This window comes from Candoia aspera, chromosome 3 (genome assembly GCF_035149785.1).
Source record: "Candoia aspera isolate rCanAsp1 chromosome 3, rCanAsp1.hap2, whole genome shotgun sequence".
Lineage (NCBI taxonomy): Eukaryota > Metazoa > Chordata > Lepidosauria > Squamata > Boidae > Candoia > Candoia aspera.
This window is the reverse complement of record NC_086155.1, coordinates 144597057-144623179: the sequence shown is the minus strand read 5'-3', so window position 1 is coordinate 144623179 and position 26123 is coordinate 144597057. Positions and strand designations below refer to the sequence as shown.

At 39.0% G+C, this 26123-nt stretch overlaps 2 protein-coding genes across 2 annotated transcripts in view; both read right to left on the bottom strand.

Annotated features, from left to right (window-relative positions):
* CDKAL1 (CDK5 regulatory subunit associated protein 1 like 1) overlaps positions 1-14867 on the bottom strand; it is a 338480-nt gene extending 323613 nt beyond the window's left edge. The window contains exons 1-3 of the mRNA XM_063298967.1: positions 14848-14867; positions 10059-10228; positions 3424-3536 (exon numbers count right to left, since the gene is read on the bottom strand). Coding sequence (XP_063155037.1) covers positions 3424-3536; positions 10059-10225 — 280 coding nt within the window. The 5' untranslated portion in view covers positions 10226-10228; positions 14848-14867. The remainder of the gene's footprint in view (positions 1-3423; positions 3537-10058; positions 10229-14847) is intronic.
* Positions 14868-16791: 1924 nt separating this feature from the next.
* Positions 16792-26123, bottom strand: part of E2F3 (E2F transcription factor 3) — a 34121-nt gene continuing 24789 nt past the window's right edge. Inside the window, exons 4-7 of the mRNA XM_063298964.1 lie at positions 25479-25637; positions 24790-24904; positions 21710-21845; positions 16792-19161 (exon numbers count right to left, since the gene is read on the bottom strand). Of these exons, the coding sequence (XP_063155034.1) occupies positions 18896-19161; positions 21710-21845; positions 24790-24904; positions 25479-25637 (676 nt within the window). The 3' untranslated portion in view covers positions 16792-18895. The remainder of the gene's footprint in view (positions 19162-21709; positions 21846-24789; positions 24905-25478; positions 25638-26123) is intronic.

The following is a 26123-nucleotide window of genomic DNA, read 5'->3' as shown; positions in this document are numbered from 1 at the left end:
TAAGAAAATAATACCTAAAAACAGCATTGTAAAATGTTATGTCAAATGTTGACAATGGCTAGAAATTCAATTCAATTGTATATGGCAAAAACACTGTAGAAATTACTGAAGCCTTATTTACACGTTACAGTCTCTTTATGAGCAAGGAAGCATACTTTTAACTCTGCCTTAATGTCTTCCTGACATCCAACTTTTGCATTCTGAATGTAGTTGTCTGCAAAGCAACCATGATGGATGAGCAGCTGTTTGCATTTTAAGACTTCTATATTAGCAAGACATTTTATTTATTTACTGCAATGCATTTAACTCCTTAGGAGGCCAAGGTCGCTACAAAATTCACGATTTTAACAATTAGAAGAACCCTTATGATTTAAAGCCAAAAATGTTAAATATAAAAAATATGAACAACAGCAATACAAACATTTAAAACATTTTGGAAACAAATTAAAACAGGAAGTTATAAATTACATGTTGGAAGCCTTGAGTATATCTGCATTTATAAGAGCATTTGTATTTAAGAGGGTCTTGACTGAGGTAGACAAGCTTATTTTAAACAACTATCCTCATCCTAAATTATTTTAAACCATTTCCACCAAAGTGTGGCTTAGGGCCATTTTAGCATTTTAAAGGCCATCACAATTATTGAACCTGTATTCTCACCAGAGGGTATTCACAACGGTAAACAATATCATCACCATCAGCACCAGTTAAAACAAAGTAATAAAAACAACACAAATCATTATTAACTAATTCAAACTGAAAAACTCAGCTAAAGAGGAAGGTGCCAAATCCTTTCCTGAAAGAATAGTGGTTAAGAGCAAATTCAGAAGAAACATATCTATAACTTGGCAGAAATAGAGAGAAGATCTTCTTCTATGGGCCTCACAAACAGATGTTGGAAAGGGCCTCTAGGGATGTTTTCAGTAATAAACTTAGCAAAGCATTTTTAAAACTTGTAGAAACCATACTTTTCTAAAACTTGTCACCTCACCATTCATGTTAGCAAGGATCAAGCACTTATAGGTAGAAGTGTCACCACTTGATTCTACTGGATCTCTCAGCAGAATATGGTACCCCTAAAATTACATTTTTTGTCTTGCTCATCGCAGTGGCTTTGCTTCTTCCAGGATGATTATTTTCCAAAAATAGTACTGGACAAATTCTGTTCATTCACATGACTTGTTGAGTCCCATAGTGTTTAATTCTATCACTCATATTTTTCTTCATCTATTTAAAACCATCACAGCCATCCAGAAGATAACTATGGCTTTGAGTCACTAATAGTGGACACATAGTTCCATATCACTTTTCCATTTTAAGAGTTCTAGGGAAACAGTAGAACCTAAACAAAGATGATGCTGAATAAGGAAGAGTGAGCAGAAACTTGATCAGACAAGATAGAAGTCAGCTTTTCTTGAGTATTTGCTTAGAACCAGTCCTGCAGCCCCTTCATTGCCAAAGGATCAGATGTGCAACCCAAACCATGATTTAGAGCATTGTTATTTCAAGATGCCGAAGTATCAGCAACTGGCCAGGTATGTTTTTATCAGGCCAGGATGGTTCATCATCACTTGTGATCTTATGTAAAAAAACCCAAATTTAGTGTGAACTCTACTCATTCTACAAACCACTGTACTTCACTGGTAGCCTTTATACTTGTGAGGCCAATTCAAAGTACTATGAATCATATTCAAAGATCTGAATACTTTGAGATCAGGATATATAAAGGGCTGCTTTTTTCCAGAAATTATGCCTAATCATGGGTCAGGTCCAGACAAATATTACAGACAATAGTTTGAAGCTCATAAACTGTTCCAACCTAAAAAAAAAAATCACAAGAAAGTTGCTTGATACTCAGCATTAAAAAAGGTACAGGATCTGGTTGTAAGAATAAAATAACAGTGCAAATAATACCTTATTACATGTAAACCATATTCTGCTAAATGGTATTCAGATGTACTCCATTTTTAAGGGTAGCCTGAAAAGGGAATTTGATTTAAAATAGAAAGCATGAGTTAAAATGCGAATGTAAGTTAAAATCAGGCTGCTTTTATCTTGCTGATTTAAAACACTAATGAAAACTGCCATAAATCCAACACATTTAGGTAGGATACTGTCCACAGAATCATATATTGCTTATGAATTCACATCAAATACTCATTACATAAACGGGAGGTTTTAGCTCTGCTTTAGAAAAAAAGATAAGAGTTTTTTAAACTGCTGGGCAAATAATTTAGCAGAAAGACTGAGCCACGTCCAACATATTAATGTAAAATGATGTGCAATGTAGTGTAAAATCTAGTGAAATGGTTCGTATTTCAAATTCTACAAAATCTTACAATAAACATAGCAACCAGTTATATATATTCAGACAAATGGGAAGTTTGCATTTTATTGCAAGCCACAGCTAGAAATGTCACATGTTCTCCTCTTGCACACAAAGAAAATAGAAAAGGGAAATGAGAGGCCCAAAGCTCACCACTACAACAATTATAAACCATGGTTTGTTGCTATACCTGAACATTGTTAGCCTCATAGAACCAGTATCAGCTCTCTTTAAAGCCAAGCTGACCAAATGTATTAAGGATGTTTCAACCTGATATAGCAATGGTCTATTAATATCACAGCCTAGCACCCTACTTCTGAAAACAGTGTTCTGCTCTACCAGTGCAAATAACTTAACCTGTTTTCACAGTGAAAATTCCCCACAATCACAATCACATTACTGTTACTCAGATGAAACAATAAGCAGGGCAGTTATTTTAAATGCATTTCCATTTTTTTCTAGTCTCAGAAGGATAGAACACTCTTCCTTGATCAGTATATTCCAAGTATACTGACCTCCTATAATTCTTTACCCTCATAGCCAAAGATCAGGGAAAAGACAGAGGCTGTTGAGAGTTATCTTGATAGCTGTGGACAAATGAAAACTGGATTGTCAGAAGGAAATGGAGAGGGCGCTTATTAGGAGAATATACAACTATGACTCTAAGTAAAATCTGTCAATAAGATCTGTCAATAGATCTTTTTCTCCAAATCTTCTGGTCTATGACATTAAGATTTTCCTTAGTAGCCTAGGTTTATATTCCCCAATAAGACTTTACTGATACACCTGTAAATCAAAGCAAGTCTACTTGGTCTGCAATAGAGTGACTCATATAAGCAACCAGAAAAGAGATATACAAAGGCCACCTCAACACCTGCCCAACCTGAGCTACTAAATAGGTCTATTAACTGACCAATGAAAAGGATCCCAGTTATTCATGGCAATATTTTATTGATTTCATTTTTAGATAAGCATGGAAGAATTTCATCCTGAAAAGAATAATATAAATAACTGGAGCAAATAAAAAGGAAACAGCATATTTAAATCTCTGTTTAAAAATAAACTCTGAAAGAAATCCAACATGTTCAACTCATTACCTGTTATACTGTATCCGTAAGCGGCTAGCTGTCCAGCCATGTATTCGCCATCTGAACTATTATGGGAACATCCCCATGTACGTATCCAAACTTTCTGTATACCAGGAATAACACTGTCAAATAAAAAGATACAAGTGTGTTAAATTTCCCCACACTAGAAAAATTTGGCCAGCAGTGGTTACAGATACCAAGCAATTCACAAATCCTAAAATATTCCTTGGGAAAGAAAGTAGTAATATACATCAAGTAAAAATATTAATAACAGATCTTACTGAAGACATTTGATCTTGATTTTGACCAAATGATAACAATATGGAAGAACACAGAAAATATAGGATGATTGAAATCAGGGATTTTGAGAACTATCCATAGGCATTTCCTTTCCATGCAGAATTCTAATATTCACTGGATGATCCTAAACATTATTTTGTTAGCATGTGAAATTAAGGATCCTGAAGAATAGTTTGCACACTTTGTTAAGTCTCATTTGTTGGGTGTTGGCATGTAGTCTGATCTCTTCCCATCTGTTGGCCACTGTGTTGTTATCCAGATTTGCTGGCAGAGTTTGGTTAGAAGTTTTACTGACTCTTCTGTTGTTTGCCATTTTTCTGTTTGCCATATTTTCCATCAATTCCAATTTGAGTCTGAAACCACCTTCTGAGCATAGATCTTTTGGAAAACTTTCCATGCTTTTGCTTCTACCTTCAGTATCTTTACAGATGATTTTATACTGGTTCTTGTCTTTTCTAACAGCATTCTGAAATTCTTTGTTAAGGTTTTTCCTCAGATCTTTTCCTTTCGTGGATTTGGCTTCTCTGCTTGGCAATTTCCACCATCTCTTCTGACATCCATTTTGTTTTCTTTTGTTTCTTGGTCTTTCAGACTCTTTTCACATTTCTTCTTAACAATTTCTTCAATTTCAGTCCACAGCTCCTCCCTTCCTTCCTTTTTCTAATTCATTCTACATTTCTTCTGATTTCCTATCAATGAGTTCAGAACTTCAAAACAATTCCTAATGTTCTCCTTGAAAGTGATGGGTTGATACTTAGGATCATATTGTGGAAAATGGTTGGCTTTCTTCCTCTGCTTTAGCTTGACTTGGAACTTGCCTACGAGCAGTGCATATGAACAGTCCACAGCCAGCCCATGGTCATATCTTTGCTGTTGTAACTAACTTCTTCCACCTCTTTGTACCAATACTAGTCAATTTGATTCTGTGTGCTCTGTCAGGTTTTGTTGTTTATTCGTTTAGTCGCTTCCGACTCTTCGTGACTTCATGGACCAGCCCACGCCAGAGCTTCCTGTCGGTCGTCAACACCCCCAGCTCCCCCAGGGACAAGTCCGTCACCTCTAGAGTATCATCCATCCACCTTGCCCTTGGTCGGCCCCTCTTCCTTTTGCTCTCCACTCTCCCTAGAATCAGCATCTTCTCCAGGGTGTCCTGTCTTCTCATGATGTGGCCAAAGTATTTCAGTTTTGCCTTTAATATCATTCCCTCAAGTGAGCAGTCTGGCTTTATTTTCTGGAGGATGGACTGGTTTGATCTTCTTGCAGTCCAAGGCACTCTCAGAATTTTCCTCCAACACCACAGTTCAAAAGGATCTATCTTCTTTCTCTCAGCCTTCCTTATGGTCCAGCTCTCGCAGCCATATGTTACTATGGGGAACACCATTGCTTTAACTATGCGGACCTTTGTTGTCAGTGTGATGTCTCTGCTCTTAAATATTTTATCGAGATTTGTCATTGCTCTTCTCCCAAGGATTAAGTGTCTTCTGATTTCCTGACTGCAGTCAGCATCTGCAGTAATCTTCGCACCTAGAAATACAAAGTCTTTCACTGCTTCTACATTTTCTCCCTCTATTTGCCAGTTATCAATCAAGCTGGTTGCCATAATCTTGGTTTTTTTCATGTTTAGCTGCAAGCCAGCTTTTGCACTTTCTTCTTTCACCTTCATCATAAGGCTCCTCAGTTCCTCTTCGCTTTCAGCCATCAAAGTGGTATCATCTACATATTTGAGATTGTTAATGTTGCTTCCAGTGATTTTAACTCCAGCCTTAGATTCCTCAAGCCCAGCATGTCGCATGATGTGTTCTGCGTACAAGTTGAATAGGTAGGGTGAGAGCATACAGCCCTGCCGTACTCCTTTCCCAATCTTAAACCAGTCTGTTGTTCTGTGGTCTGTTCTTACTGTTGCTACTTGGTCGTTATACAGATTCTTCAGGAGGCAGACAAGATGACTTGGTATCCCCATACCGCTAAGAACTTGCCACAATTTGTTATGGTCCACACAGTCAAAGGCTTTAGAATAGTCAATAAAACAGAAATAGATGCTTTTCTGAAACTCCCTGGCTTTTTCCATTATCCATCGGATATTGGCAATTTGGTCCTGAGTTCCTCTGCCTTTTCTAAACCCAGCTTGTACATCTGGCAATTCTCGCTCCATGAATTGCTGAAGTCTACCTTGAAGGATCTTGAGCATTACCTTACTGGCATGTGAAATGAATGCCACTGTTCGATAGTTTGAACATTCTTTAGTGTTTCCCCTTTTTGGTATGGGGATATAAGTTGATTTTTTCCAGTCTGATGGCCATTCTTGTGTTTTCCAAATTTGCTGGCATATAGCATGCATTACCTTGACAGCATCATCTCGCAAGATTTTGAACAGTTCAGCTGGGGTGCCATCATCTCCTGCTGCCTTGTTATTAGCAATGCTTCTTAAGGCCCATTCAACCTCACTCTTCAGGATGTCTGGCTCTAGCTCACTCACCACACCGTCAAAGCTACCCCCAATATTGTTATCCTTCCTATACAGGTCTTCTGTATATTCTTGCCACTTTTCTTGATCTCTTCTTCTTCTGTTAGGTCCTTGACATCTTTGTTTTTGATCATACCCATTTTTGCCTGGAATTTACCTCCAATGTTTCTAATTTTCTGGAAGAGGTCTCTTGTCCTTCCTATTCTATTGTCTTCTTCCACGCACTGCTTGTTTAAAAATAATTCCTTATCTCTTCTGGCTAACCTCTGGAATTTTGCATTTAATTGGGCATATCTCCCCCTATCACTGTTGCCTTTTGCTTTCCTTCTTTCTTGGGCTACTTCTAGTGTCTCAGCAGACAGCTATTTTGCCTTCTTGGTTTTCTCTTTCTTTGGGATGTATTTTGTTGCCGCCTCCTGAACAGTGTTGCGGACTTCTATCCAGAGTTCTTCTGGGACCCTATCTACTAAGTCCAGTCCCTTAAATCGATTCTTCACCTCCACTGCATATTCCTTAGGAATATTAGTGAGCTCATATCTAGCTGATCTGTGGGTCTTCCCTAATCTCTTGAGTCTGATCCTAAATTGTGCAAGAAGAAGTTTGTGATCTGAACTACACTCAGCTCCAGGTCTTGTTTTTACCGACTGTATAGATGTCCGCCACCTTTGGCTGCAAAGGATGTAGTCAATCTGATTTCGGTGTTGTCCATCTGGGGAAGTCCATGTATAAAGCCGTCTCTTAGGTTGTTGGAAGAGAGTGTTTGTTATGCAGAGTGAGTTGTCTTGGCAAAATTCTGTCAGCCTATGTCCTGCTTCGTTTTGTTCTCCCAGGCCATGCTTACCTGTAATTCCAGGTGTCATTTGACTGCCCACCTTAGCATTCCAGTCTCCCGTGATGAAAATAACGTCTCTTTTAGGCGTGTTGTCCAGTAGGTGCTGCAGATCCTCATAGAACTGCTCTACTTCAGCTTCTTCAGCATCTGTGGTTGGGGCGTATATTTGGATCACTGTGATGCTGGATGGCTTGCCCTGAATTCGAATTGAGATCATTCTATCGTTTTTTGGATTGTATCCAAGCACTGCTTTAGCCACTTGACTATTAATTATGAAGGCTACTCCATTTCTTCTGTGGTCCTCTTGTCCACAGTAGTAGATCTGGTGGTCATTTGATGTCAAGTGGCCCATTCCAGTCCATTTCAGTTCACTGACGCCCAGAATGTCTATCTTTAATCTTGACATCTCACCAATAACCACATCCAATTTGCCCTGGCTCATAGATCTTACATTCCAGGTTCCAGTGGTGTGTTGATTCTTAGAACATCGGATTCGCCGTTCACCGCCAGCACCGTCGGCCACTAGCCGTCCTTTCGGCTTTGAGCTAGCTGCGTCATCACGTCTGGGGCTAGTTGAACTCACCCTCTGTTCCTCCTCAGTAGCATTTTGACCATCTTCTGATGGTATACCGACATATCTCTGGTTGTACTGATCCATTGAGTTTTCACGGCAAGAATACTGGGGTGGGTTGCCATTACCTTCCCCAGGGATCGCATTTAGTCTGACCTCTCTGTCATGACCTTCCCGACTTGGGTGGCCCTTCAAGGTTTAGCTCATGGCATCATTGAGGTGCTCAAGCTCCAGCACCACAACAAGATAATGATCCTTTGCTGAAGCTCTGTCAGTGTCAGGTAATGTCCATGTATACAGGTGTTGTTTGGATTGTTGGAAGTTGTGCTAGCTATGAAGAAATCATTGGATGGGCAGAAATAAAAAAGTGTTCTCCTGCTTCATTTCAGTTTCCTAGGCCATACAATCTAATATATTTTCCTTTCAGTATTTCCAACTTCAGCATTCCATTCTCCAACCACAAACCACAAATCATATTGCTTGCATTTTCTGTTGATTTCAGATTCTCAAATTACGGCAAGATTGAACTTGCATAAAGACTCTTCAACCTCCTCTTCTTCCACATCAGTGGCTACAGCATAAACTTGCATAGTAAGGGGTGTCCCTGAAATCTAATTCATATTATTTGGTCACTGATTGCACTGTAACCTAGCATATCCTTCCTGACAATGAAAGCAACACTGTTCCTTCTTTGTTTTTCATATCCCCAGTAGTAAATAGTATTGTCCTAACAGCCAGGAACCACGCTGAGACAAGGAGTAGGTCTCTAGTGTTTTATTACTGCTACATAACAGAGAATCCTAACAAACTGAAGAAGCGTGGGAAAACCCAGACATATAAACCCCAAAGGCTAAGGTGGACCCGATCTGTGTCTCTTTGAATGGCCACCTAATTCCTCAGTACTACACATGCGCTTTACAGCCTGGATGGGAGCCCCCTGCTCGCCATCCTCACTCATGACAAGTATGATCTTCTGACTCAAACTGTCCAATTCCAGTCTGTTCCAACAAGCTGATGCCTAAGATGTTGATGTGTAGTTGACTCATTTCATCTTTCACTGTACTGAGCTTTCCCATGTTCATGCTTCTTGTTACACATTCCCATTTGAAATATGTCTTTGCAGCTTTAGATTTTCTTTTCCTGAATGGCAACATCAGCAACTAGATGTTCTGAAGGATTTAATCTAGCCTTCATAAACACTATTTGTACTCCAAAAGGTCCTCAGCATTTCCTCAGTAGCATGTGGCCTGTCCTCTGATCTGAGGGTCCCATCATCTGGCACTATATTGTCAATCACTTTATCTTGTCTGTCCATGTGGTTTCTTGGTAAAATATAGGAGTGGTTTACCATTGCCTTCTCCTGTGCAGTATGAAATGATGCCTCTGTCATTGTCACTAAAGTGCCTCCAGCACCTTTCTGTATTGTTGCTGCCTGATATAGGTACCTGCTTGCTTTAGCTGGACAGCTAGATAATCTTCACACTTTGGGTGACCCTGCTGGGAGTATATAGTGTTGGCATATACTCCCGGCATTTTTCACTCATCCCTCCCAGGAACATACCACCACCACCACGAGGCAGTATAGCAGGACCTGTGGGGGAGAGAACTGTTTAGTCTCCAATCATTTGGTTGTCCTTTTCTGCTTTCAGTGTCCTACTCAACAGAAGATTAATCACCGTGTGTTCCTTATGAGCTTCTATCTAGCTTCAGGCTCCCAGATTCCTTATTCCCATATGTCTTCCATCACCCGAAAGCCATAAGTTGAAAGTAGAATTATCTATACTAAAAAGAATCAACCTAATCTATATACTACTAAAACTCTGGTGTCTGTTTGATACTTGTAACCTTTAACTGGGTGAAACAGTGCATCTTAGGCCAACAATTTTTGAACCAAGGTACCTCAAATGGGCTAACTTACAGACTGCGTCCAAAATCCAGGACCCATGACTCCCATGGAATAGAAACCTGGCAAATTTTATAAAACATTTTATGACATAAAAATTATTATAAAACATTTTATGACATAATGCTAAATGTCACAGAACATTTCCTCTGGTCAACTCCTGATGTTTGACTGTGCTATACTAACATGGGCTACTTTCAAGGCAGATACATCTCTGAATGTCTCCCTGAATTTTTAAGAACTTTTCCAGTGAAGGCAGTACATTAGAAGCTCTGCCACTGTTGAAGGCATTGAGGAATCTAGTAAGGAAATATCTCTGAAATGATGACCCAGTGGGTCATGGGTTGCCTGGTACAAACTAAAGTTACTGTACTTGGTATGGCAAAATCTTATTTCAAATTATTAGAAAGGTGAATTAGGACAGAAGTTTTCAGTTTGTTTCAAGTATAAAACAAATTGTTTCAAGTATAAACAAATTCAGTTTGTTTCAAGTATAAAAGAAAAAGAATATTAAAACATTCAAGAGCTCAGTGTCTCTATCTAATACAGCTCTACCTTTCATTGACAAATGTACCTGTCTCTAGGGGGATGATCATCCACCTCCACATTCTTTTGTGACTGGCGTTTTCGCACTTTAGGAATGATGCTTTTTCTGCTGAATTGACGATCAAATGGCTTTGGATCTTGTGCTGACACAATATCTTCAATGTCTTCGAGGCAAGGATCACAAGTAGCAATCATTTTCTATGGAAGATAAAAATATATGGTAGAAGAGAAAAAACATATAACAACAATCCTAATCCCTGTAAAAGAAAAGTGTACAATAATTCACATGCCCACACTCACAAATTCTGCAAGAATAACAGATCATTTAAAACAGCAAAGAGCAGCAATCATTTGTAGGTGTCCATCAAAAGCCACAATAATATCACGTACATTGTGATATCATTGCCCAAATGATACAAGTTATGCAATTTGGATCAACAATATCATAATGCAAATTGCATACAGTACCTAATGACATGCCATCTCCCCCCTCCCCACTGCAGACACCTGTACACTCACGCCAGAAAGTTGAGCTTTAAATAAGAATAAATGTAACCATCATTTTAATTAGCAAGATCATTCATGGAAAGCCAATCTAACATCAAAATAATAAGTAAATAAATAAATTCACCCATACTGAAACTAGGTACCATATTTTAACAGATAATCTATAAAGATTTATAACATGTCATTTTCCAGACTAGCTGGGACCGATAAAGTTCAAACCACTGTTTGCTTCTACTATATAACTTTCAGCAATATCTCTACAAACATTCTGTGAGTGATTTTGCCCAACACAGTAAGAAAATGGTGGGCAAGCCACAGTTTCTCAGGCAGTGCTTCCTTACTCAGCTGACAACATGAAAACAGCTCTGCCTGATCAGGCCTACTTAGCATACTCTCTTCCATGGTGTCAACCCTTCAAGGTAGACCACACTATGAAACTGAAGTCATGCAGGTCAATGCTATTTTTATTATAAGGTGATATCAACAGAATCTTGCAAGTCTGCATGGGCTTCCCCCCTCCCTCCCTCTATCTTCAGGAGAACTAGAGAAGGTCTTGTCTCAGACGTTTTCTCAAGTTACAGTTCTGTCCCAGACTCAGGTTTCTTTTATTTGACCACTTGATAGCAGCTCTTCCTCCTGTCCCTTAAGGTTATTCCTTCTGCCCATTACACAGGGTGACCCACCGGAGACATCTAGGAAGCCCATAAATTAGGTTATGCCACCAGAGTTTGGAAGTGTGGTTTTCAATCTTACTTTTTTGAAGATGCAAAATATTCTTACTGCGCCTATATCAATTTTACAGAAAACCACCCCATTCCCAAGTCCCCAATATTTCAATATTGCCATGACTGCCATGCTCTCTACAGCATTCAGACAGGCTAAATTAATTAAAAATTGCCAACTCCTACACTTATTTATATAAAGGTTATTAACCTGTTATCCAAACTGAAGCAAGCCCAAGTTAAATTTAAGGCTTTTTATCTCAACCACAACCTGAACTCATGGTTTATAAAAAACAATAATTACCTCAGCCATGACTTCAGAAGCCATCTGAACCCAGACAGGGAAGTTAAACAATAAATACTCTTCTGAGTTATGGATGGTCAGGTGGCAGGAATAACCTCTAACCAGTACGCTTACTACAACATCTTTGCAACTCCCAGCAAAGCTCCATCCCACATGGGAATCCAGGTCTTTCTTTTTTGAAGGAAAAGAAAATTGGACTTGATTAAAAAATAGGACTTCTCACTTCTCAGAAGCTGGCTATAGTCCAAATCAATCCACAAGCTAAGAAGAGGCCCAAATAACCAGTGATTTGATCATCTACTTTTTATTCAGCAGAAATGCGTTACACAAGATTAACCTAAACCATGCATAGGTGCAGTCTACAAACTTGTCCAATAGCTATGGCATCTGCATCTGTGCGATGAGATCACACAAAATGCCATGACTTGTGTTAGATGTCAGGACACAAGTACCTAATCATTGTATTTATGGATGATGTCAGAATATGAGTATCATTTTGGTGTCATCACAATTTGCTTTGGACATTGTAAGCTAGATACACATATTACATTAAGCCATAACACCGTTTACTGGCTTTAGCTTAGCATATTGTGTGAACCCTACCCCTGAGATTCATAAACCATGCTTAAAAGTTTAGTTTCTATATACTATGAAAATGCTCGTCTGTAACCTTTAACTGGGTGAAAAAGTGCATTGTAGGTCAACAATTTTTGAACCAAGGTACCTCAAATGGGCTAACTTACAGAATGTGTCCTATAACAATCATTATAAAAACAAACAATTATTAATATTAAAATATTATTAAAAATTAGACTATACAAACCTCAAAGCACAGAGAGAGTGCATATATCAACCATAATAGGGGAGCCATCTTAGAATGTCACCCATTTCCTGGGACCCCCAAGCCTGGTGACATAACCAGGTCTTGAGAGACTTCCAGAACATTAACAGAGATGGAGTTAACCTGACCTTGGGGGTGGGGGTGGGGGTGGGGAAAATGTTCCATAAGGTGGGCACCACAGCAGAGAAGGCCTTCCTCCTGGGACCCATCAGAAATAAGTCCCTTGCAGATGGTACCTGCAGCATGCCTTCTCTGCCAGATCTAATGAGCACATAAAGCGTACAGTATGAGGGGTAAGATATCAGCTGACAGAGTCTTTAAGCAACCTGGTTGGTTGGCCTACTATGTGAATACTGTATTAATATTCAAAGCATATCTGTATGCCCTGAGGACCTTTTAGTTTTTGGAAATTCAAAATGAGGGCAACAGAAGACAAATTGGAATCAACTAGTGCCACTTTCTCCCTTAAATCAGGTTGCAAGAATTAAGATAACTTAAAAGAAAACTGGGATTAGGTTTTGAATAAAAATTATTTGAACACAACATCTGCTTCTAAAAACACATTCTTAAGATAAACATGTGCTCCGAGCCATATTTTAGGTCCAACTTCCTGAAACATTATTTTGTATCTGGCTCCAATCAGTGTTCCTTGATTTTTTAGAGGAAAACCAATTTGATTCTGGAAGCTTATTGTTTACCGAACCCTGTTTAAACAGTGCATTTTATATGAGATAATCATCTTCCTCTTTTATGATTCTCTCTCTTGAGTATAAAAATTTAGAACATGTTAGTTATTATGTCAATGTTTTTATTATATATATGGGGATTGTTTAGGGTTTTTTTGCAAGAAACCTACCTGTTTTTGAAAAAATAAACTGGTTTAATAAATATTTTAAAATTACAAAATAGTAATTACCCTGCATGTATATATGAATAATTAGTATCTAGCTTTTTTTTTTTTACTTTTTATGTTCTGTAATGCCTCAGTTTGGGGAGGCATTACAGAACATAAAAAGTAATGCATTCTGAACAAGCACGCTTATTTGCTTCTTCATACAACAGTCCTTAGAACTGGCTTAAATACAACTTGAAACTTCTCAGCATCTGACAAACTCTAATTTGAGTATTTGCAGTTACTTCCATTTTAAGGCATTTTAAAAGAAATCACATCACTGATTCCCTCCCTTTACTCTGTTATTATTTATCTACTTGTCTAAGGTAAGAGAACTGAAAGGTTTACATTCTATTATGTGACCTTCAGTTGGCCTAATAAAATATAGAGCTTTTAAATGGATTTGGGATTCTCTTTCCTATATTCACTTATTTATTCATTCATTCACTCTACTTATAAACCGCTGAATCAATAGACTCACAGTGGTTTACAAAACAGTCAACAAAATGGTCCATAATACTTTAAACATCTACACTAAGTATATCTTCAGCAGCTTTTAGACTATTAGAAGGGATGGAGCAAGCCTTAACTCTGTATTAGACTTTAGCTCCACGATATTCAGCATACAAAACCCATCAACTTAAAAAAAAAATTATAGGCCATGGCTGGCAACTTGGGCAAAACTCTTGAGTTAATGGTGAAATATATGGTCGCTGGTGTATTAAAGAACAATTTGAAGGCAATCCAACAGCCCAGCTGTGACCCCCAAAAGAGCACCAGGTGATGGAAACAGCAGCAAAAGGATTAACACTCAGGCCCACCATAGCCAATGCTGGTTCCCATAGTATCCTTTTTTGTTTTGTTACATTAAAAATATTTTAAGACACAAAATGCCCTAGCCCCAGAGTTGCTCATTTTATTTTACCTTCTACAATATAGTAACCCCCCCAAATAACAAATCCTGATTCTCCACAAAAATGTATTAATAATAAGCCTGAATTCCTGTTGCAATAAGGATCTTATGATTTAAAGTAGTGTTTTTTTCAACCTTGGCAGCTTTAAGATAGGTGGATTTCAACTCCCAGGATGCTGGCTGGGGAATTCTGGGAGTTGAAATCCACACATCTTAAAGTTGCCAAGGTTGAAAAACACTGATTTAAAGTGTTGAGACCCACACTGCAGATAGATTTTTTAGAAAAAGTCTAAGACAGACGAACCAAACTCTAACTTGCTTCGCTCCAACACAGGTTCATCCATTTCAATTTTCTAATATACCTGATTAATTATGTACCATCAAGTCGTTTTCGACTCCTAGCGGCCACACAGATTTTCTCCATATACCGAGAGACACGGACATCGCTTGCTTCGCAACCGACTGGATGAGATCCCAAAAAAGGGTTTTCCCCTAAGCTACAAGAAATCAGCGCATCTCATCCACCGGTGGACTCCCCCAAAACACACCACCGGGACAAGCTATTTTTCAGCCCACCGATCTCCTCCGACCGGTGGTGCGCTAACAGGGGCATCAACCGTAAAGACCCAACAGCTTACCTGCAGCCTTTAGCGCGACTCCAAACAGCTGCACATGCACGGCGCCATGATATGGCCACGCCCCTTCACACGTCAAAAAAAAAGACGTTGCGACGGCATGTCAGAGAGAACAAACTAAATTTGTTTCTGCTTCGCGAAAATGAGAATTCGAGCTCAGCGGGGTAAGAGCTGGCTGACTCTTTTCCTAGGTCATCAACGCGACGCCCCAGGCCGTGGAAACGATGAAAAGGCACCCTCGGAAAAAATAAAGGGGTCAACCCGAGAGAGGCTTGATTTTTTCGGCAGCATTTATTCCTGAGCTAGATTTATCTATCTACATATATTGAATGAGAGGTAATAGAATAAAGAGGATTTCAGTCTGTCGTTTATAAACTCTGGGGAATATCACGATGAATGAAGGTTATGAGAAGTTGCGTATTAGAGGATTTATGATTTCTAGCGCTATGCAGAGCTTCGGATTCACCTCCAAAAGGTGCTCCGGGGACGCAGGCGTGGGAACTTAGCACGTGTTGCCAACTCTTTAAACCAGTTGCCTTTCTCCCTACCCCGATCACGCGGGTGCTTTAAGGTGTTACATCGTGCCCGTCCTCCAAAGCACTTCTTAGAGATCAACCCTACAGAGCTGCACAGCCACGATTCCTCCTTCTCTTGCTTTCTGGGTTGAAAGGTCATGCTGTGGCTATTTAAGGACAGGGCACATGCGTATTGAAGCTTTAGTAAGTTGCGAAGGTAGTTATTATCTGCTCGCTTAAAAGACTTGCTTTTTGAATAGGCGTTCATGAATTTGCACTGATCAAAATGCTAGGCTGATTTTAATCGGTAAGCCAGCTTAGTAATGTACTGAAATGGTTCAACTTCTGATAAGCTTGAAAGCTAGAATTGTATTTTCTGTTTACTTTGCACACTGTGCAGCCTTATACTGTATTTGGTTCTAGAATAGTTTCTTCTTTTCAGAGCTTTCCCACTTTTTTCCACTAAATTTGGATAGCTTATAACAGTTGCCAGACAGCTAGAAATTGTGACTTAGCTGTAGATGCTTTGGCCTGAAGCTAGGCAGAAATAAGAGTTTAAGAGCCCAACACAGACTTCACTCTTGTTTTCTATCTTGGGGGGAAAAAAAGTTTCCCCCAAGACAGAGGAATGGGATGCCACAGGATTTGATTCTAGGTCTCATACTCATCATTGATGACTCAGATGAAGAGGTGGGCAGAATACTTATCAAATCTCTGGATGATGCAAGGCTGAGTGGTGTAATCAACGCTCTAGAAGCAAGCAAAATTCAAAAAGATGTTGATAATCTGAAGCAAACCAAAAGTAACCAAAATTTAACAGAGACCAGGGGAACATAACCACTGGACCTTCAGACGTTGCTGAACTACAGGTTATTGCAGTTTCAGCTACAGCGGCCAATAGATCTTGGATTGCCAAGTCCACAGGAGACAAATTCAAAGTTTTTCACTTATAAAAAGTAAATTCAATGGCTATATGCTGTGGTGACTATCTAGCTGGGTAGTAGCACATGTGAAAATATTGGAATGGTAGCTGATCACAAGCCAAACGAGTGACCAGTGCACCATTGTAGCAGCACACTAAAAATACAAATATATCTATAGTATCCCAATCAGTGATATAATTTAATTCAATTTGGGCTTTTGACAACACACTCAGCTATAAATTAATTGAATAGACTGAGTTTTGTACTAGCTACATGGTTCGCTAATCTGTTTGTGTTCTATGAATGTAGCCAGTAATACAGTTACAGAAGAGCAAGTCTTCTATAGCAAGTCTGTGGGTAACATCTGCTAGAATGCAGTTCCTGTGGCTTAGCCATAATGGGCAGTGTAGTGAGCTTCCATATGACTAGGTATGTTGCTCATCACTTTGGTGTAAAATGCATATCAAATAACTTGAAGCAGATGAAAAAATTACTCAGGAGGAAACATATACAGTATGTATTGATATAAAGCTTTATTGATTACCATTTAAAAAGTCAGTTACATTTAATAAGACAAGGTCCCAGCTATAGAACAGGTTGCCTTTGCAAATGAAAAAATTGTTTGTTTTTTTACATTATTTTATACATTTTTAGAACTAACATACTAGTCAAAGTATATTAAGGTTAGTATTTTGCTGATACACTGGGAAATATGTAACTTGTACAAAACGGCATTTTATTTTTTTCTTTCATTTTATTCTACCCAGAGATCCCCTTCATACAATAAAAGCATTCATGCGCAAACAAACTCCTATGTTCCTCCATATGACATATTTAAATACTACATTTTTATTTACAGATTCATGTTTAAGGTTTTGTGAGGGGGAGGTTAAGAAATAACAAGCGAACTATAAAATACTCTGCAGGCTTTACAAATTCATTCCTATTGTACAAAACTGTTATGACCATAGTTTAAGAACACACAACTTAAATAACCAATGAACTATGCACATGTTTGTACACATATAAAACACACGTAATACTGTTTAACAGTTCTTAATGTGTTGCCTTTTTTTACACAATTATTTTCCAAGGCTCATTCGTACAACTCTCATACTATTACTCAGCCATTTCATTTGTGAGTGTCTATAGCAGCATTTCAATGGTACCAGAAAACCTGCACATATATTATTTAAAACAAACATTTCAGAAATGTTTTAATCATGTAGAAAAAAGTAATGTATACTGCTTAAACTATTCAACTAATTAACCAAAGTGACAATATTTCATATATATATATATATATATATGTATGTATGTATGTATGTATGTATGAATTCTATTCATTTTCAGAAACCACATTATATCAGCAAAGAGTTATAAATTAAAATTCAGTGAAGAGAGTCTTGACAAGCATATTATTTACACTTTGGGTGAAATGTCAGCTTTGTATCAACTTCCAAAACTGGAAGTAGAGCCAACTAACCTTCTCAAATAAACACAGTGTACTGAAAAAGTGAAGTTTGGCTTAAATAGTATTTCTTAGCAAAAAAAAAAAGCCCACAGTGCAATTCTAGTAGGCACTTAACAAAGAGCCCCACTTCGTACCAGAAACTTTATGTACCAGTTCTATTGCACGTTGCAGACAGTGATATTGAACTGTGCACCTTTGTTTTTTCATATAGCAAGTGACTTCCTCAGTACAAGATTTCTTTCTAGCATGGGGAAAATTATCACCCTCAGTCATCTGAAGGTGAAGTGGGTTGACAACTACCTGCAGAACCTGATACTATGTGCAGTTCACCAGCCAAATACAAACATGGGCTGTATAAGTCTAGCTCTTTGGAAAGAAGGTAAAATGACTGTTCTTTAAGGAGAGCTTGAAGCTGAAGCCAATCTACACTGCCTACTCTCCCTTCTTTCTAAAACAGCTGATACACACAACTTGTCTTTTTTTAAGGTTACTAAGAGGTTGCCCAGACACACTGTGTTGACTTGGGTCACCACCTCCATTCTCCCTTGGATAGCAACATCTTTAAAGCCTATTTCATATTAAAAATTATTTGAGGCTATTAATGTCCTCAGCGATAGGTGAATGCTCAAAAATAGAGCACAGATAAGAATTTAAATATTTCTAGATAACTTTGGAAGAAGTCTATTTCACATTTTTGTTTGTGTGTCTCAAACGTACTTCTTTATCTTTGTACTCTTTGAATCAAAAAGCTGAACATATATGTTCTACAGAAGGCACAGCTTGAAATAGTAAGGAAAAAAATGCTATTTGTGGTTAGAACAGTTCTTTAGCCCTTCATGAAGCTTATAGACACAGTAAACCAGAATAAAATAGGCTTAACCATTTCCCCCATTTCTGTGTTGTGTTCTTTTATAATTTGCCAAATCAGTAGCTGCCTGAATTTGAAGTTAAGGTAACTCTGATAAGAAAGTCTGCCATTCTCTGTTTGTACTATTCTATGTAATATTTCCATACAAATATCAAACATTATAATTTCTAATCCTTGAAATGGAATAAGGGTTAAGAGATTAAGAGGAGAGAGAATGTGGAATGTCAGCAGGTATTCTGGTTTCACTTTTAAAAAGGAAATAGAAAAAAAATCAGCTGCATAAAAATCCATCCATCAATGCAGGTACTTTTTCAAAGTCATAAGCATCAAAAAGGTCACTGATGCCTTCTTCTTCATCAAGGCCAAGCAGATAGTCTTCATGAAGTAAAGGTGGCAACAAGTTTACAAATGGCCCATCAAAACTTGAAGTAATTTGGTCCTCTGTCTGCTGCAAAAGGTTAGTGGTAGAAACTAATGGGGAGATGGCAGTTGCATCTTCCAAACAGTCAGGACCTCTGGAGTTATCAGAGTTCAGGTCTGTCATAAGAAGAATTGTTTTAAGAGAACAAATATCAAAAAATGCACTCAAACATTTCACATTATTGCTATGTATAAATGCTATGCTTTCCACCCTGCTTACTGTAAAGTTATACTTTGCTAAGCTAGGAAGAAGTAGCAGCCCAACACCTTCCAGCCTCAGGAACTGCTAAGTCCAGAGGAGTAGTGGTTTTGTGACACAAGCAGGGCTTATACATGTAAGTGACAATACTAGCTACAAAGGTAGATTCCATGGGGTCATCTCTTCCATGTGTACAGTCCTGCTTAAGGAAATCACTGTGGTTCTTTAATTCTTAAGCAATGAATAGCCATGACGACCAGATATGGACCTCAAACTTTCAGAACAATCACTAGATGGCAGCAAAGAGATAAAGTCTAACCCGTTGTACCTCTCTAGCGGCCATCTGGAGTTTTACTACCCCGATCTGACTGTTGGAATGATCAGGGGTCAACTCAGCATTGTCTCACGAGCATAGTAAGAGGGTTTGTCTGGTAGGCATGTCTTTATTGTGCTTGTGGGAAGTCAGATGGGTCACCTGATTTCCTTCTTGGTCTGGGAGATTCACAGTCTCCATCTTTACCTCGTGGGCAGACATGCAAGCAGGGAGGGCTGCAGGCTTGCAGTCTTCTCCCTACCATCTTGCTTGCACACAGACTTTCTATTCCACATAGAAAGTGTCTACAAAGAATCAGTGATAAAGTGCCTTTCTACCATGAACCTACCTGTATCCAGATCTGCTGAATAAAAGTAAGCTACCTCTACTTTTCTTCATCTAACTGCTGTGTGAAGACTGAATTTATTTCTGAACATAATTAAGTTTGATGTGCAAGTTCTCTTTTTTGGTCCACACTTCTACTCTGCAAGATTGCTGTTAGCTACTTGGAGTTCTTTTATTAACATTTAAAAACTCCATCACTGACAACCCTAACCATAAAGAGCATTGCAATATGCATATTTTATAGGAGTAAACTGTAAACCAAACTCAAATTCAAACATTTCATGTCACCTTTTATATTAAAGCACACACCCCTAGGAAACTTACATTCTTAATCATGAATGCTATACACAACTTCCCTCCCTTAATCACCAGAAGTGATACCAAACAACTGAAACCTAGGAGAAAATATGAGTGTTGCACTGCAATAGGAACCATACTGATTTTACATTATTAACATTCTATTTAGAATCTATAAGAATTTATAAAACATAAACATCAGGATCAGTATTAATTATGAAATCCAAATCTTCAAGTCATCCTCCCCCTATGCATAGAAAGATTCAAAAGAGGCTAGTTGAATGAGAAAGAAACCTTCTCTTTTAGAGTGTGCTCTGCCAACATGAAGCAAACTACCTCCCTTAGTTTGCCTTCCCCCTTTGGGGGAAATCAGAGCATCTGAGGGTATGTTGAAAGAAAGGAAGAATACTGGCCACCAGACACCCTCAAAACATAGAATTAATTTCCCCCCAGAAAACCTTTTGGGTAAGTCACGTAAGATGAAAAGCTTTCAGTAAGTTCTAGCAGAATGTCTGGGAAAGGAGGCTTTAGGCCTTTCACTCTCTCCGCCCACTGTCATCATGTATATAGCATATCCATCCTGCTCAGCACAGAGAACAAATGTGTCAGGAAAAGCATGCATGGCTTTTGAAGAAGCAATGCCTACGATGCACTACTAGAAGTGCAGAGTGTGCCGAAACACTGCTCCTTTTCCTTCAGTTGCCCAAAGGCAGCTCCTGGGCTATGTGAGAAGGTGATAGACACTTCCTTCTCTATTTCGCCTCCCTAGGTAAGCTCTTATGCTTTGGCCAGAGAATAGTTACTTTCCAAGTGAGTGGATGCTTTAAGGCAAACATATTCGATATAGATATATTTTGCCTTCTGTGGCAAAATGGCAACTATATTTTAAAGGGACAATTTAACTTACACATTCCATGAGTCACATTAATGTTTGGGGATTGCCAAAATCGATTTGTCTGTTAGAAATACACAAATAAACCCACTCCTTGTTTAGTGACTACCTCAGTTAGCGTCCATAAAGATTGGGCATAAAAATTCCTTTTCCAACCAATGCACACATTTACAACCACATTTTGTGCACCTGACAATGCATGCTGGAGTGAAAGTAACACAGGCGTTGCTCCACAAGAGAACTTTATCTGAATGAGATGGCAGCAACCAGTGATCTTCACAGCATCTCTCTCTTTCTCTATGTCATGTGTTCACTTAGCCACCATTTCACTTAAAGACCTGGTTGTTGGAATGGAACTTGTCACTAAACAAGGAGTGGGTTTAATGCATTTTGTTAACAGAATTCATTTCCCATGCCCCCAAATCTTCACTGCAAACTAGGAATGTACAAATACTTATAAACACAAGTAAAATACTATGATCTGTACTCAAGAATGAATTAAGGAAAAAAAGTTCTTTAATTTGCTTAAAAGTCTAGCATTTAAAATATTATACAACAACAGAATGTACTTTGATTTTAAGCTCTGCATATACTTGCTCATGACCAATGTTCAGGTTACCTTTGGAAATGTTTCTTGAGATATTTCCATTGTGATCCTGATCCTGAGTTTTTATTCGACTGGAGTAGTCTCTTTCTTCTGGACACAAGTACACCTCAATAGGTCCTTGAGTACTACATAAGTGTATCAGCTTATTCTGCAAAGAGAAAGAATTTCAGATATTTTCTTAATATACTGATCTGCAAAAAAGAAGCCCAATGCAGGCTGAAAAAATTTACAAGATGATTAGAACTGGTCTAGTAGAAGATGGGTGAGGTAAGGTTACTTTGATGCGCCTTCTTGGACCAAAGAGGTAACCCTGGTTCCCTTAACATGGTGTTTCGTGCTCCCTGTCAAGTTCTTGGCCAACCCAAGGAGGTAAGTTTCTTCCAGAGTTTCTCAAGATTTATTGAAAAAGGTACCATAAGGTTATAGAAATTCCAGCAATGGGATTGTTTCCTCCCCTTTTGAATTCAGCTTATCTAAAGTGGAGGTTTCTAAAGTGGAGATTTTTCTCAGCCTCTTACTCATGGCACTGAGGAAGCTGTTCTCTTAACTGATAATGGAGGATGACCTAGCAGGTGAAAATATGAATCTTTCTCCATTTCTAAACCTATCGTTATATGGCCTCATATTCTCTTCCAACTCTTGCAGTTGCTGGAAAAGGTTTCTGTGCATGTGCTGCACATGCATTTAGCACATCTTCTTCCAAATAATACAAGAGAGAGAGAAAGCCCCAGAGAAAACAGCATGGCTGCTTTATTCTTAGAAGCGAGGGGACCACATTGCTTTGTGAAATAACTTCAAGGGGGGTGCTTCAACTAAAGCACCCCTCGAAGATTTGCACAGCCTTACTAATACTAAACTTGGATGATTTATCTATGCTGACTGAGAGGATGCCCTGAACACAGCATAAGGGCTCAAGATGGTAAAGCAAAGGTCCTGATTCTCATGTTAGAGACAGCCATAAGGAGTTGTTGACTTCCAGGCTGAGAGAAGAAAATTGCTTCAAAAAGGCAGAAGACCCAGGATTTGAATTTTGGGATGGACATACAGGTATAAAGTAGGTTTCCAGCATGTTGCAAGACACAGCACTTCTTTGGATGTATGGCTTCCTAATAAAGCCACTTCTTGTGTTTGCTTGGGAATGTGGAACTGAAAGAGAATGTTCTTGCTATATCCAGCAGCAAAGTATGCCCCTGACTTCTAGATACAATAGTTCCATCCCAGAGAATTTATAATCTACTGTATGTTGCGAGAAGGCAGAGGCAGAGACTGATAAATGAGCAGCAGAGACTGCCAAAGAGAAAGTCAAATGGCACTGGTGCTGCTAGCAATGAAAGGCATAGCTGTTTAACATGGATCACATGTGGTATAGATGTTACAGAGCTGGTCTTCGACTAGAGAGATCCAGCTTAAAATCCTCCTTCGCCAATAAGCTTAGCTGGTAACCCTGAGCCGGGTATCATCTCTCAGCGCCACCCCCCCCCCCCGCCACTTCACAGGATAGTTGAGGAGAAAGGAAAGGACATTAGTACTTGTGATTTGATGCAGAGTGAGCAGACACAATAAGAAGGTGACTCAGGGGATATAAAGAAGCCTGACATAAGCTATAGAAAGAAGCCTAATTCCAGCTGTTCAGGAAGTAAAATGGACAGAATGGGATAGTAGTAGATCAGCATCTCAGGGAATGAAATGTGCAAAAAGGAACATAACACAAGAAGAAATTAAGATCCCAGCAGGTGACAGTACCTAGCTGACTTTGGCAGCTTTACCTTGTTAGTACATGGCTTCTGAAGAAGCAAAACTGAATGGTCACTCCAGAAGAAAACAATAGCAAACTACCTTTATATTGCTGCCAAGAAAACACCTTGGATTTATCCATGTAGTCACCAGGAATGGAGTGCAAGTAGAGGGAAACTTTATTATTTAAAGTAAATTGGGAGACCATGAGTTCTAGCCCACTTTTAGGCATGAAAGCTAGTTGGGTGATTTTGGTGGGCCAGTCACTCTCTCTCAGCCCAACCCACCTCACAGGGTTGTTGTTGTGGGGAGAGTAGGAAGGGGAAGCATTAGGTGTGTATGCTGTCTTGAGTTGACCAAAAACAAAGACAGATAAAAATAAATAAAAATCTATCAGTAAACAAGTATATAACCAAGATACAGTGATCATAAAGAAAGTAACACAGAAGTTTGGAAAATTTTTGTCACCTATCAAAACTTATTCCATTAAATCATTCCTGCAAATAAACATCTATATACTACTAAAATTTTCATGTCTGTTTGTGTCCTTCAACTGGGCGAAATGGTGCATCATAGGGCAAAAATTTTTGAACCAAGGTACCTCAAACGGGCTAAATTACTTGTGTCCAAAATCCGGGACCCATCACTCCCATGGGATTGAAATTTGGCAAAGTTGTGGCCGCTTCAGCGCCACCACACCTTCTGACTATACTTCCCAGAAATTCATAGGTTGCATGGCTCAAGGAAAGATGGGAGGGGTGTATCCCTGCCCTCTTTCCTGCCTCCCTCTGGCCTCTGTGCCCAATCAGCTGGCAGCAAGGCCCAACAGGCAAGTGGCGACAGGCTGCTTTGGAACCAAGGCCAAAATCTGAAATCTCTTAGCAGTGGTCAGCAAGGGAAGGATGAGGGAGCAACTTGGATGCCTGCTGATGAGGTCGGGCCAGCTGGGAGTGCCGGCGGTCGATGGGTGAGCCTTCTTCCTCCCTGGAGGGAGGGGGCCCTGGGGACATACTGGGATGGGGAGCAGGGTTGCAGTTTTCCTCATGGTCCAGGGCTTCCTTTGTTCCCCTTCCCCCCAGCAAAGTGGCAGGCAGTTCCATGGGTCAGCCGAGGAAGAGGAGGAGTGATTTCCCATGCTCCCTGCCAGCTTCCAACAAACAAAGCCAATGGGAAAGCCAGCATGAAGTCGGAAGTCACTCCCACTGCTTGTTTGCCCACCTGTGACCATTCTGTTTCTCTGTTTAAGTAAGGAAATATCTCTGAAAGGATGACCCAACAGGTTGTGGGTTGTCTAGTTAGTTTTAAAATTGATGTAGAAAAGAAAAATGGTTGTGGTGTACAATAAAGTAAGTGTTTACCTTTTCTGGATCAAGCATTTCAAGTTTTGTTTCTGGAGGAGCTTTGACAAGTATGACAGTTTGGTCTTTAAGATTCCTAATTTCTTGAATATCTTCATACCTAACATATGCTAATGTAATCAGTGTTAAAGAATTGCTGAGCAGCAGTTGAGAGCTAACAATCTAAAGTAGGTATTTTAGTAAGTATTTTTATGTTGTCTCCCCATTAACCTATCTTCATAACTTGGTAAACTAAATTTAAAAAAAGATTGTGTGTGTAGAGATTATGGTGAAGAGTGAACAAATTATAATCTGGAACCTCACTGCCAGGCTCAGTGACAAAAACGCAGCAGTGGTTCCCAGATTTGGGACAGCTTGACAAGAGTCTTGGACTCAAACTAAGCAGCAGATTCTCTGCTGGATAGCCTTTTGAAAGACATTTTTGCTGATATTTTGCAATATTAAAATAGCCAAGGATAGGCCCCATGTGTACTATTTATCACTACATAAGCACTTCCATGAAATATGCCAAATACCAGCCCTATAGCTTAGGCCGGAGTTTTTCAGTGTACTTTCTGGGGAATTCTGGAGGTTGAAGTCCACACATCTTAAAGTTGCCAAGTTTGAAAAACACTGGCCTAGACCAAAAAATGAAGAGCAGGAAGTATATTTATCAAAGGAATATAGCTTCATTCACTATAAAAGGATATTTCCGATCCTCAGAATCTTCTCTTAGCAGCTTGAGGTCATGAGAACAGCTTTGGATTAACTCATCCAGCTTCTTTTCTTCCTGGCTGAGTTCTGCTACCTCCTTCGACAAGCCTTGACAGTGTGCCAACATGCCCCCAAAATCAGATAGACTGCAGCCCCTTCAAAACAAATGAGCAAACAGTTCATGGAACACGTGGCAGAGTTCCAACCTCAGGAAAGGTGTGTCTCACTCCTTAATCCAGCTGTTCCTTATTTTGGAAGAACTAATTTATTAATATGAACAATAAAAGAGAAACACATGAAGTTGCATAGCTTTCTTTTAAACTGAAGTAAATGGCCAATACTATATACTTCCATTACCAACAAAAACACTATTAAGGAGAAAGGGATGCATACAAACATGTAAGGAGTTACTTGTAATACTCAAATAATAAAAATTAGAATGGCATAGTTTTAAACAATAGAAATTAAAAACAAGCCCATTTAAGTTTTTATTATATATGTATTATTATAACCATTTATTCATAATATAATGGCTGGATTCATAAATTGTGCCAAATCAAGGCTTACTTGATCATGATCTGTTGAATAAAGCAAACTGGGTGAATACTTAAATCATTTAAAGCCATCAACTGTGATTTACA